Consider the following 14,350-nt stretch of genomic DNA (forward strand, 5'->3'; position numbering starts at 1 on the left):
GGAAAGGAGAGAGAGGGGGGTTAGAACCTGATTTCTAAAAGCTTCTTATGTTGTATCAGCAAACAGGATTTGTCATTTCTCAACTGTGTAGCTTAACTGTGATGCCTTCTGAAAGTAGGCTCTCACTTTGACAACTCTCGTTTTCCCCTGTTTTCAAACATCTCCGTGCAGAAGTGTGTCCCCAGATTGAAACTACGAGGCTCAGGAAGAAAACTAGGGTTGAAGCTTATTATGAGGCTACTTTTACAAATTCAGATCTTTCTGTAAAGCGCTAGAATGGAATGCAATAGCCCTGGGGTCACCAGCATTTTATTTGTCTGCTCAGCTGTGGTATTACCTATGATTGAGGCAGAGCCAGTATGTTTACTCAATAACCTGTAAAGTGCATTGACTTTGCCTGTCTCTGAGAAACTGGGTATGAAAACACAGTTGGATGATCTTATTTCCATAGAAATGATTAATGGTGAGAAGTTTTCATTTATTATTTTAAGGGGTGTTCCATATTGGTAAGTAAAAACCACAGACCAATTATATACTTATTATGAAGAAAGTTTCTTTCTATTATGGAGAGAGACATAGAGTGGGGTTGGGGTATAAGCCATTTCATCTTTCCAGCAAATGATCTTTTCCAAGATGAAAGTTTCTAGGCCTGTTTACTTATCAATAGTAAGCATGAATAACAAAATAAAAATACTTACCAATAGTAAGAAACTCCTGTGTGCTTGTAGTGATAAACTAACAACAGGTACCAAAGAATTAAATCAAGGTCAATGATGCCCGTGGGGAGTAAGAATAGAAAATAACCTATACTGACATCAGATACAGAAAGTAGGAGAATAAAAGCCATGCTGTCTGTGGGTGTGGAGGGACATCAGAAATTGTTAACATACACAGCTCAGAGGGAATGGCAGGCAGCAGTACAAAGGCCTACCTTCTTCAATGCTACTTCCTGAGCAGGTAGGATGTACGTTCCAGAGTGTTTGCATAAAGGAGGCATCCACTTGGATGCTACCATTTGATATCGAGAGATGCTGCAGTGGAAAAAGAAAAGAAACCTCCTTTAAACCACTAGTCCATTTCCACCAGAGCTGCCCACCAGAATGGCAAGCATTAAGTTAAACAGCCTCCCTTCCCCATGGTTCCATCTACATATATGTGGGACCTTTCTTTGCCCAGTCTTCAAGTAGTTTCTTTCATAGGTGGCACTTTATTCCTGGGAGAACTATGAAGCCATAGAGGTGACCGACAAGTGTTAACCTTGTCACCTCAAATGCATCCCTGACTCTACACAATTATAAAATGTCTGCTTCTTGTAGGATGAAAAAAAAATTCACAAATGGGAATAAAATTACTTCAACATTTGGAGACAGCAAGGCAAAAGTGGCTGGTAGGATTGGCCCTATGATAAACTGCTGAGAAATTCAACACTTATCTTTGGCATTTTACTATCTTCAGGCATCCCTATAATGAGTGGAGCTTCACTAGTACTCAACCTTAGATGAAAGACCTCATATGCATCTGTCAGCCTCTGTAATAGCCCATGTGCTAACATTTTTACACCCCCGCCCTCTATTCTCTATCAAGCTAATTTCCCTGCATTCCTTTTTGCTGGCTTGTTTTCTACTTGGCAAGAGCCACACAATGTGATAAATTCAGAGTAATATGACTTAATTCTTCTTTAGCAGCATTTGCTGGATCCAGCACAATAATCTAAAAGGAAAGCTAACAGTTAAATTCCTGGTACTAGGATTGCATTACAGGGGATAGATACCTTTTCCTATCCAGGCTGCAGTGGCTGTTTCCCCCTAGCCACCCATTACTAAAGGGGCATTCTGAAAAGAAAAGATGCTTCTGCCAAGAGGTACTTACAAGATATCTTTCAGAGGACACACTGACGAGGATAAGGTCATCTCCAATTCGTACTTTCTCTCCTTCAGACCTTTGTTTGGAAGCAGGATGTATAGTCCACCAACAGGCTTCTCCTACATGAATGCTTCATGAGTTAGCCTCTGTATCCTACAAGGCAGTTATCCTAACTCTGCCCCACATTCCCTCCAAGGACCTACCTCTCCCTTTGCCTAGCTTAGTTCCCATTAACCTACATATATCCTTCCTGTTGTCTATTGTGTACCCTTGAATATATTTTTCATTTTAAAGACATAAACCCAGAAAGACAGAGAGACAAAATTTGGGTAAGACTGTTGGAGGTCAGTAGTTCAGAAGTCTGAATATTTTTAATGGACATAAGATATGATTTCTTTACAATCCCCTTGACATCTTTTTTTAATGGATTGATTTCAGAGTCTATTTTGGTAGTACATGTGGAGACAAGAAGATCAGAAGTTCAAGTCTTTCCTTGGCTTAATGAGTTTGAGGCTACCCTGAGCTATATTAAAGGATCTCAATTCTTGTCCCCACAGAAAGGGGGGCTTGAGGACCCTCTTTCATTGACATATTGAACATTTAAACAATTTTATCATTCTTTTGCACCTTCTATGAAATGCACTGAAACCATAGTAAATAGACTTTTTGTTTGTCTCTTAAGGTCCAAACCTATAAGATCTAACACAGCTTAAAACATATGAAAATGTATGTACCAAAAACTTAGTGAAAAAAATTCACAATTTTAACTAACACAGTGGAGAAGAAGCCACTGACTTAAAAGCACACCCCGCTATGAATAGATTCCAGCAGAAAAACCACTTGTGCTAGAGGTAAAGATGGGTTGTAAACAGGAAGAATGGCTAAAAGAGGTTTTAAGGACATTTAAGCCTCAGATCCCCTCCTCATCCCACACAAGCAGTTGTTTCCTCCTCCTCCAGGGTACAGAAGAATTGTGGTATTGCCAACCACCAAGGTCTTGGAAATACTGTAAGGTGCTGCCAAATTAGAAAGTGGAGTCATTCTGAGAACACACAACTACAGTTTGTGAATGGTTAGAAATACCCTAGCTTCTCTCCCTTCTCTTCTACCCCTCAGCTTCCAGAACACCAGTTGCAAAAGCAGAATGGTTTTTACCAGTCCTCAGATTTAAGGACTGATTTTTTAGGGAGGCCAATGTACTAAAGGTTATGATGCCAGGGTTTGAGATTCTCCTCTTAAATGCCCAGGGTTCTGAAATATAAACCCAGACTGAGGTTTAACACATGCCAAGCTACATCCCAGCTTCCTGTCTGCTTTTATGACTTTGGCCTAAATATGAGTAAAGACAAAAGATTACATGGAATTTGAGGAAAGCCTCTAACATTGACATTGGTGGGGAGGCCCCAAAGGGAAAAAAATAAAGATTATATGAGAACAAAAGCTTTAAATAATTTTACAACTAACAATCTCACAAAAGACAGGAAATGTTATACCCAGGAAGTATCATGAAGAATCTCTTAAGAAAGTGAAAAAATTACTCTGAAGAGAAAAAAGATGAGTATAAACAGTTGAAAAGTCTCCCAAAAGGAACACACACACACACACACACACACACACACACGATTAGAAACAGGAAGAAAAAAATTAGAGTTGAGCATAGCAGCACACACCTTAAATCCCAGTACTCAGGAGGCATCAGCAGGCAGGCAGACCACTTAGATTGAGGCCAGCCTGGTCTACATAGAGAGTTTCAGGATGACAGAGTAAGACTGTATCTTTAGAAAAGAAGAGAATTATGATTTGAAAGGGAGAGAGGAGAGGGAAGGATATGCTATGTGAGGGCTTTGGATGAGGAAAGGGGAGAAGAAAATGATGCAATTATATTTCAGTCAAGATAAAATTCTAAAAAATTCCTAAAAATCAATCTAGAAAGATCCCCAGAAAGCAAGAATAGAGAGTATTAGCAGAGAAATACTATTTCTAAAACTTTCCAAGTTCTGGACAGATGTTTATTATCTGTGAGTAGAAAAGTTCCCCAGAGTTCTTTGCCTGGGTAAGCATTCACCCTACACGGCATCCTCCTGAGACTGCACCACAGGAAGGATCCACAAGACACACCCTGGAACTTCAGACATTAGAGAAAGAAACAAGAGATCTTAGAAAAGAAAAACCATCACACACAAAGCATCAGGAATCAGAACATGCTTGTCTCAATAGCCAGAACACAAGTTAAAAGCAAGCCAGGAGGAAGCCAAGAAAAAATACTTTTAATACAGAATTAAGCTAAATTATGAATTAATTATGAAGCTAGAATGAACAAACCTTCAGATAACTTGGTGCCTACAAACATCTTTTTCTGTGAAAGCTAATATGTGGCATGTTTCACCAAAATGCACTAGTTAGTAAGCCATAATGAGGTGGAGGAAACATAGAATCTAGAAGAGGCAACGCAGGCTGCTTGAGCGATGATGGATGTCTCTAAGAATGTGAAGAAATAATGTGACCGAACCTAATAATTTAGGGACATTTTTTGGCCAATGGGAAAGCTTGGAAGTAAATTCACTGTTTAGTCACAGAAGACAAAACAAATTAAGACAAAGTCTTAAAGCAATAAAACAAACTTGACTCTAGTACACCATGTGGGTTACTTACAAATACGTGACAGTAGTTATATCAATGTAGTTTTGCTTTGTTTTTTATGTAAAAATAAATATGAACATACTGGAAATGTAAGGAAGAAGGATGGTGAAGAGAACAGCATAAGAATAAAGCTTTATCAAAACACGAATAGATAAAACTAATCTAGAAAGAAGAATGAAGTGGCAGTATGTACATATTTTTCATAAAAAACAGCAAGTGATATTAGAAGAGCTGAACACAGATGCCTGAGGTAGGGACCTAGAGGCAGAAGCAGATATTTTTAATAAACATCAGAGTCCCATTTATCTTTTAAAATTTAATTATGTGTAGGTATTTGATTAAATTTGAAAATGCATTATAAAAGAATGTGACCTTTACATTAAAAGTGAAAAGTGACCAGCCTATTCAGTGTATACTCTGGGGTCCATGAAAAGGCATGAGAATGAAGAGCACCACAAAGGGACATACACAAAAGATGGAGGGGTGCTTTTCTGCCACTTCTCTTGTCCCAAGTCATTCCCTGAACTCCTAGTGTGGACCAACCAGTCAGTCACTGGCTCCAAAATGCATGGCAGCACTTGCAGAATGCATATGATGTCATTTTTACATCCATTTCTTCATAAATCTGAATTATAAATGTGTGCCTAAATACTGAAATCAAAACCTTAAAAGTGTGAAGAACTGAGTCACCAAACTCATGAGTACAGTCATTACTCAGTCTGTTAAACCCAAGAACTTACCAGTGTGTAGGTTAAAAAAAAATCAGACTGTCAATAAAACATCCATCCCCTAACGGATGTCTTCACACGTTCTCTTTGACATCCAGCACAGCTAAGGATCAGCCTGTTTCTTCAAACCTCCAGAGATGTTCCTGTGCTAAAGATCATTTACAAGATTGCTGGCTAAAGAACTAGGATCCTAACCAGGCAGATTCCATGTGACACCTCTTCATGATAGGCCTTATCCCATAAAACCCCAGTCGTTAATGGTGGAAGCCAGAGCACTCTACAGACTCAAGGAGAATAGACCAGGGGTGAAAGAAAAGTGAAGTACTTCAGGCAAGACATTTACACAAAGATACAGCCAGCCAACCCTTTTCTATGTATCCACACATCAGCTTCTGAGCAGCCTGTGTGAACCTGGCCTGGCTTATATATCTACTAAGTCTGCTGTCACCAAAGTCCCTACAAATTGTTTCCAGGGACTCAGAAAGCAACTTTGGTAATGAGTAACAGAATCTCCTTTCATTCCTTTTCATTAGAGGCTCTGATAGTAAATGAAGTACACTGCCTGAACTCTTTACTAGAATTTGGTGTTTCTCCATCCCTTTCCAGTTTTCAGAAAATATAACACCGTTTTGCTGCTTTATAAATAGAGGGACTATATATGAGTTTTCTGATTGCGTGCTCCAAGATTGGCATCTGGCTTATACAGAGAGGCCAACTTATATCCATACTATGACATTTCACTCCATTTGTAATTTTTTATCAAAGATTGACAAAATTTTAGAGGAAATTATACTAGAAGAAAACCACATAAGCTGGAAACAAAGAAACCCCAAATCCAATTCACACATGATGTTATTTTAGGGGGGAAAAAGGTCACGGGAGTCAGAGATAAGTCCCAATTTTTTTCTGTGTACAAAGGGAGAGGGCACTGCTGTGCAGGCCACAGAAACAGTGGGGGCACATGCATAGGATTCTACATATTTTCTGATTATCACAAAATCAGATATCTGAATCCTTAACTGATAATCTCGGCTCATTTTAGAGCAATAGCATAGACTTTTGTCTTTCTTTGGAGGTGTAACATTGGAACTGCTGTCCTGTTAGTGGGAAATGCGATAACATTAGAGACTATATTCCAACACAATTTCTGGAGTTGCTGAAGTGATTTTACTTTCCTCATCTCTCTTTCTACAGCCTGGTTAGCTCTGAAGCCCTATTGTAGTCTGATTCTACTCAGTATCCTGCCAGCAAATCCTTAATTGTCTTGAAGTCATCCGAATCAGTTTCTGTTTCTTGCAACCATAGCTCCTAATTGGTAATAGCACAACCTCTACCCAGAGCAGAAATTCTATCAGCAATGCCCTTGACTGATGGTCCAACTGTTCGTACAGGTTTCCAGCCACAGAGAGCATGCTATGTCTCCTGGATAGCTGTTCCTCTGCTGGTTAATGCAGATATTACAAAGCATTTTCTTTACTGAGGTGAAATATGTATTGTTTCAACATTTATCTGCTTCTCTGTTGGTCTTCAGAATAGCCCCCAGGAAACTGGTATTTTCTTGATAGTGTAACTTTTAAAATAGTTTTCCTGGGCATCTGTCCTTAATTTTTGAATTCTAGAGAGTGAGTTGGTATCATTTTGGCCACCACTTTTCTTGGTACCCACTTCTAAAAGGAATTTGCTTTGTAGCTTAGACTGGTCTTAATCCTACTAGGTAGCCCATGCTGACCTTGAACTCATGATTCTCCTTTCTCAGCCTCCATAATACCATTCTGTTGGCTGACTGTATATATATATATATATATATATATATATATATATATATATATATATATACATATATATATACACACACACATATATACATATATATACACATATACACACATATACACACATATACACACATATACACACACATATACACACATATACACACATATACACACATATATCTATATCTATATCTATATCTATATCTATATCTATATCTATATCTATATCTATATCTATATCTATATCTATATCTACATGTATATAATTACTTTATTCACATGCATATGTATATGCAGAAAAGAAGAGGTATCCAATATATTTGATACTTTGTAAAAGACAAATAACATTAAATTATTCATTGTGAAATTTAATAAAAGAATATCTCCCTTTTGAACTAATTCTATCACAAAGGTTTTAAGTTTAGATCAAGTATACTGACATTTTGTCATTGCTTTTTCAATTATTTGACAATTGAGCTTTTTGGTTGTTGATATCTTTATTTTCTGGCAAAACAAAACAACCATTTCTTCCCCACAGAGTTAAGTTTTATATGTGGTATTTTAAGCAAGAACCTAAGTAAAGTTATAGAAAATTACACAGTAAGTATGCTGGAGATGCACTGGGAGGACAGAGCTGAGGCTGGTGAGCACCACTGATGTGATTTGGGAATGGAATGTTTGCAGAATACAAAGGTCCTAGTTCTCTAAACTAGGCACCGTATTTCACTATTATGAAGTCATTTTATTTGTTGCCTTAGCAGTTACTCAGTACCTTTGGTTCCCAAGAACTAAACTGTCTATTTATAGCAATAATCCATTAGAGCAGTTTCAGCTCTCAGGCTTCAAACATCACACCGTCCCTGCCCGAGTACCCATATTTTCAGTACCCATGTTTTCTGGCTTCACACATCCTCCCGTGACTCAGCCTCAAGAGGTTTTTAAATTTATCTTTTTAACCCTGCTGATGTACAATTCCAAATGAGTAACGTATTCAGCATCTTTCTCAAAAGTCCTTAGCATAAGACCCCACGAGACTGAAGCTGGGAATGACAGCTTACCTGTGGCATGTTCCCGCAGACCTACATCAAAGGCAAGTTTATCTGTCTGGGATCTTGACGTGGTCAAGCACGTTAGATACTGTGGAGCAAGAGCACACGCTAGGAGTCACACCCTTTCACCAGTTCCTGGCACCAACACAGTTAACTTCCCACTAGGCCCAGTCTTTCCCCCACATCTCAAAGACATTCTTATCTGATGGTTCAGTAATTTCTAGGACTTTATATAGTAAAATTGAAATATTCAGTATGCTTTACTACAAAGGTATTCCGAGAAACTTTTAACTTAAACTGGAAAACAGTATAAATGGACCACTAATGACCAGCAGTAAAGAAGCAGATAGATTAATGCTGGTTCTTCTGTTTTATGGACTATTGTGCCACTCCATTAAGAGTACCGATAAAGAATGTGTAGATAGCAAATATTTATTTTTATAAGATGTTGAGGCAAGAAGTCACATAAAATAGCACATTTGTATAATTGATGCATACACAAAACTTTAAAGTATAACACATATTAGAATGAATTACATCGGAATAATCATAAAAATTGTGCTCAGATAAGTAACGTGGGTGGGAGGAGCTGGGGAATCAGATAATTTCCCCTATTTCTTCTAATTTAATATTTTCTGAGGACTTCATACATGAGTACTGCACCTATTTCATTCTTGCCCCTCCCTCTCAACTCTTCCTACATGGCCTCCCAAATTCATGACCTCTACGATTATTTTTTTTAACACAGATATACATATGTATGTATGAGTGTGCCCATATATTCGCGCACCCTCCCCCAACATGTATATATATAATCTACTGCATCCATGTGTCCAAGACTGATCACTTGTGGTTGGATAGCTAATATGGGACTTTGTTCTTTGAGCAGATGGATTTTCCCTCACTCAGCAGTCATTAGCCACGAGTAGATCTCCATCTAGGGCAGTTGTTCTCAACCTTGCTAATGCTGTGACTCTTTAATACAGTTCCCCCAGCTGTGGTGACCCCACCCCCATCATAAAATTACTTTATTGTTACTTCATAGCTGCAAATTTGCTACTATTACAAATCATCATATAAATATGTGTGTTTCCCAATGGTTTTAGGCTGCCATCATGACAACATCATTAGATCCCAAGGGGTTGAGAACCACTGATCTAGGGGATGGGGAGCCTGTGAGAATTCCCCTGTCCATGGTGCCATATCAACTGCTACTAGCTTTACTCTTTAAAAAAACTCCTGAGTTTTTAAACCTCTCAAAATAACATGTATTTTATTTTTAAAAGAAGCTTAACAAAGGAAATAAACCCAGGGCCCTTCCCTTGCCTTCTTTGCTGATGGCACAGTGGTATAGGCTGGAATTAGAGTGCGAGGGAAAGAAGCCCAGGCACACTTCTAGCTCTCTGCAAGCAGGTGGAAAATTGTTGCATTATAAAATGTCTTATTCCAACAGCTTTATTCCAAAGCCACTTTTAAAAAGCCAATGCAGAATTTATGTTAATATGGCTTTTTTTTTTTCTTTTTAGTGAATTTAACATCTCTACCAAGCTGCTAGCTGCTAGTTTGGAGAGCCATGGGGGATATATTGGTTCAAGACTTATTTATTCTACCTGGGTAAAAAAAAAACACATTTTAGGGTCTCATTTGCTCTCCACATAAGCAACAGATTCTAAAAGGTGATCATGTCTCCTTTCCAGTGACTGCCAGGAAAATGGTTCCCCATCTAAACCTGTCCCAGTACTCAGACACAGTTTTGTTCTGTCCTTCACTGTTACGGACTAAAACAGTGAGTGCTCGGTCTGAAAGGTCAACTTTGTACTAGTCAGTGTTCAGACAAAATATGCTGCAGCAAAATCAATTATTTAAGAAGTTAGCCGCTGATTGCACTACAATTTGATAGTCTAAGCTTCCAGAAGAATGTTTCATGAAGAACGTGTGTAAGTGGGTAAAAATAAGCAGCAGTCGCCCTACTCCCCATCCCACTGCTAAGATCACATGTTGTCATGGCAACTCTTCAGGTAAGTGCTAGGTCTCTGAACTCAGGTCCTCATGTTTGCACGCTTAGTGTATCACTTTTACTAGGGTTAGAAAATGACTATTCTTCCGTATACCAATAGCGTTTGAGAATTATATACTTAGGAGCGGACAGAAAACACTGTTGGAGACAGTTCATTTTAAACTAAATCGACATCACAACATTCTTAATAACTCTTTGCGAAACATTGTTAGCATGTGCATTTTCCAAGTTATATTGATTATATTACTGCGTGGTTTTCTTCCAAGCTCTTGCTTCCCAAGTTAGGCTGAATTAGCCCTCTTCTAGTTTTCTGGTTTTAAATCCCTGATTAGTTATAGCCTGGACCAGTTTTCTGTGATCGCCTCATCCATTATCTTCCTCCTGCCACCGGATTAGCATAATACCTTCAAATTCTTCCAGGACTGAAGGCCCTGGACATGACTCCATTCCTTTAGCTGTGTACAAGTAGAGAAATGTCACACAATTCCCATTTGATTTGTTTTCTTTGTAGACTAAATAAATCAGTTACTCCACAGTTCATTTGATCAGTCATGCATCTAAGAAATATTTACTGCGTACCTAGCATGTGAAAGTACTGTACATGGTGGGGTTACACTGGCTGAATTTTAAAGAAAAGGAACAGCTCTTTTCCTCACTCAGTGGGACACACACTCAGCAAACAGAAATCGCTGGAACTCGAGGGAAGCAATAGGAAGACAACAATGAGTTGAATTATTTATATTCTGAACTGCTCCCAGTGTTCATCCTTTCTTCCTCATGAATGGTGAAAGCTGTCGTCTCCATGTGCTTACCATTCCACTGAAAGAGTGCCGCAGGAGAATTGCATGCCCGTAGAGCAGGGTCCTGTGGCCACCCCCTTGTGCCGCCTGTGGGAACGAGGAAAGAAAACTGTCAGCACATACCAGCTGTGGCTTTTCTGGCAGAGAGGCAGCACAATTTGGGATGCAGACACCAAGAAAGATATTTATGGCAAAACTCCCAAATAATTCATTCAAGAAGCACATGTCCAGCTGATTGATGGCGGAAGACTTGTGAGCACAGCCATGCGACATCCTTGGGCGAGGGCAGGGAGGCCTGCTGCTCTTCTCAGAGCCGGCCTCTGCCCAGGATGAGCAGAACAGAAACGCACACCTGTTCTACGCTGGAAGCATGTGAATGAGGAGGGGGCTCTGCTTACCTTCCTTTGAAACTTCTCAGAAGCAGCCAGAATGAGAGAGAAACAAGTATGGAGTAACTACAGCCTAGTGCAGGAGGATAACATGGTGGACCGCAGTGATGTGCACTCTGGGTCTTGCAGTCTATTGCTCCCTTCTGGGCACTTGTGCTTTCTGCCCACGAAACTCAAATGGCCCTTTTTATACAGATCTTACCAACTATGCATGGTTCTGACATCCAGGACTTTAAAAGAGTAACTAGTCCTGCTGAATAGTCCCCTTAGTGGAGAGACCCATGTGACTGTCTTCTCTGCCCTCCTCTGCACATTTTTTGATGATTTGGTAGTGGTTGACCAACCAGTAGAGAGGAAGGGCAGAGAAGATAAAATAGCCCAAAGGAAATCAAGCCATTGGTACCTGAGCTTCTGACTCTGTTCAACACAGTGCTATGCTGAAATGAACAACATATGCTATGAAGCAAGGGTCTAACTTATTCCAGTTACAAGTGGGTAGAAAAACAGTCAGCTGAAATTGACAAGTAAGAACATATGTTTTAGTACTTACCTAGTTCTCCTGACATCATGCGAATTTACCCTTAGTTACATATATATATATACTCTTAAAAGAAGATGCTTGCTGCTCGGTCTCTGTCCTCTTGAAACATGTACCAAAAGGCTCCAAAGTCTGAGATAGTTAAGATTGTGTGTGTGTGTGTGTGTGGGGGGGGGGGGGTGACCATGCTTGTGTGCATGGATGCCAAAAGTAGACATGGGTTATCTTTATCAATTACTTTCCACCTTATTGTTTTGAGACAGGATCTCTCATTAAGCCTGACCGGTTGGCTAGCTAGCCAGAGAGCTCCTGGGTGCCTCCTGCCTCTTCTTCCCAGTGCTGAGATCAGAGGTACAAGCTTCCATGCTTGGATTATATGCATTGGGGATCTGATTTCACGTTCATATGTATATACAGCAAGCACTTTACCCACTGAGGCATCTTCCATGGACCACCATCAGGGGAATTTTACCATTTGACTTCTCTAGTCCAAAAGCATCTTTCCTACATCCCATTCTTTCAGAGCAGCAGACTGGCTGCCCAAGGCACTGTTTGTAGTTTTATCCTGTCCATCCTGTCCCTTCCAGGCATGGCAATGAGCGACACAGAGGACAAGAAGCAGGTGGTGGGGAGAGAAACAGAGGTCTGGATAGTAAACGGTAAGTGGTTTCATCTCAGTTCTATTTGAATTAGCAGAATTGCTCTGTCAAAGAGATTTTTCCCCCCATGTCATAAAATGCGCCTAAAGAGAAAAAAAGACAAATGTGGTATATTGAAAAGAAGCTGATAACTAAATATAAATGTGGCTGTGCTCTCCCTCCCCCTGCCTATAGAAATATTTAAGTGTTCTCAAACTTTAATACCATGTCGGATTACACGGCTCTTCACAATATTTCCAAATTTCATGAAATCATTTGCACTAACTTCAGCTGTATTTACAAATGTGTCAACACCTTACGTTAAAATTAGATGTACTAAATCATTTTACATCTTGTCTGTCTGACTGGAATTGTCCCTATGAGCTTGTATCCTTACAACTTAACTGATGCTTCCAGTGGCTCATACTGAATGCACATAGTCCTAACATGATCAAGTAACTAGATTAGGTGTCCTGCTATCGACTGTGGGTCCCTTCTTTTCCAATTCTTCTGTGTTCCTATCAGCTCTGTAATTATAAGGAATCAAGAGTTACTGACACTAAACAGTATTATGGAGTGGCTTGGGCTTCTTCTCTTTTGGTACTTCTAGAAACATTGATAGGACTTCATGCTTTTCATTAATAATGCCACCAGAAAAAGAAAGGGATTTAGATGCCCAATGGAATTGAATATTATTTTGTTCTGCAGACCCTTGGAGCCTCCTGTTCTAGCTTCCCTCTCATGTTAGACTGTGGTTTCCAGATGTCAGGGGATTTAGGAATCACCAGGCCCCCAGTCCAGAGTACTAATTTCAGTAGGTCTGGGGCTACCCTGAGAATCTGTATTTCTAGCAAGGTCTTGATGATATTGATGCTGATGCTGCTAGTCACAGGACAAGATTTTGAGAATTACTTTCTTAGAGGATTGGATATTTGTGGCACTACTATGTCAGAGGAGTCTTCTATTATGATCATGTGCCATGGAGTAAATGCTATTTATGAATATGGTACCTTACACACTACCACAGCATCCCCACAACATCTCAAGATAGTAATGAATGTCACAATTCAGATTTAAGGAATTTGGCCTCTAAAGAAAGTGCCTTGCCTTATGTGTCACAGTTGATACAATAGTACCATATTCATTGTGGTTAATGATGGATCTGAACCTCATTTTTCTAATGTGTGCATAGTAACTGCTCCAATGATAAGAATATAGAAACATCTTTCCTGGGGCTCATATATCAGGAACCTAATGGGCTTAAATCCTATGGTAGATACAGAACACAAAGTGGCACACAGGAAACAACTCTTGATATTAACTACTGCTGCAATAACAATACCCCCATTTTACAGCCATGTGAACTGACACATAGATTAAATAACATGTTCAAAATCAGACAGATCCCAATTGCAGAGTCTGGACTTAACAGTGTATTCAATCATTCACCACACTATTGCCATTTCTGTAGCGAGGTAAGGGAGATAAACTTAGCCTCACCCCCCCCCCCCAAAAAAAAATCAGGTTGCACGTAGAAAAAAGCATGCCTATTAAAGAAGTGAAGCAAGAGGTTTTGCACTCCTTAGACCAAGAGGGTGAAGAGTATGTGTCACAGATGTCTCGACTGAAAGGGCAGACAAACCACAGACTGCTAACATATAGATGGTCAGAAAGAGGCAGTGACACAGGTAGATTGAATCTTGGAATTAGGAGTGTGAATTATACTTGAACATTTACAGCCATTCAGTAGTTGGTTCAATGCCCATGGACAGGAAGAGCTGGTATAAACAGGGATGTGGAGACGGACTTGTCAGGATAGTCAGGACCATGACTAACTTGCTCACTGCATGGACTCTGCCACACAGCCATCAGGACACCATATTAGTTTATGAGAGGATGGTGTCACAGTCAAA

At 39.6% G+C, this 14,350-nt stretch overlaps 1 protein-coding gene across 9 annotated transcripts in view; it reads right to left on the reverse strand.

The window, feature by feature from the left end:
- Positions 1–14,350, reverse strand: part of Ryr3 (ryanodine receptor 3) — a 586,052-nt gene that overhangs the window by 324,915 nt on the left and 246,787 nt on the right. For 6 of the 9 annotated variants that reach the window (XR_003951556.1, XM_017316712.2, XM_017316702.2 and 3 more), the window contains exons 5-9: positions 11,271–11,282; positions 10,885–10,959; positions 8,065–8,143; positions 1,870–1,982; positions 932–1,031 (exon numbers count right to left, since the gene is read on the reverse strand). Coding sequence is in view for 8 of the 9 variants with exons in the window: in XM_017316712.2 (XP_017172201.1) it covers positions 932–1,031; positions 1,870–1,982; positions 8,065–8,143; positions 10,885–10,959; positions 11,271–11,282 (379 nt within the window). In the remaining variant the exon portion in view is untranslated. The remainder of the gene's footprint in view (positions 1–931; positions 1,032–1,869; positions 1,983–8,064; positions 8,144–10,884; positions 10,960–11,270; positions 11,283–14,350) is intronic. The other 3 variants (XM_017316705.2, XM_017316711.2, NM_001319156.1) reach the window with 1 other exon arrangement.

This window comes from Mus musculus, chromosome 2 (assembly GCF_000001635.26).
Source record: "Mus musculus strain C57BL/6J chromosome 2, GRCm38.p6 C57BL/6J".
NCBI lineage: Eukaryota > Metazoa > Chordata > Mammalia > Rodentia > Muridae > Mus > Mus musculus.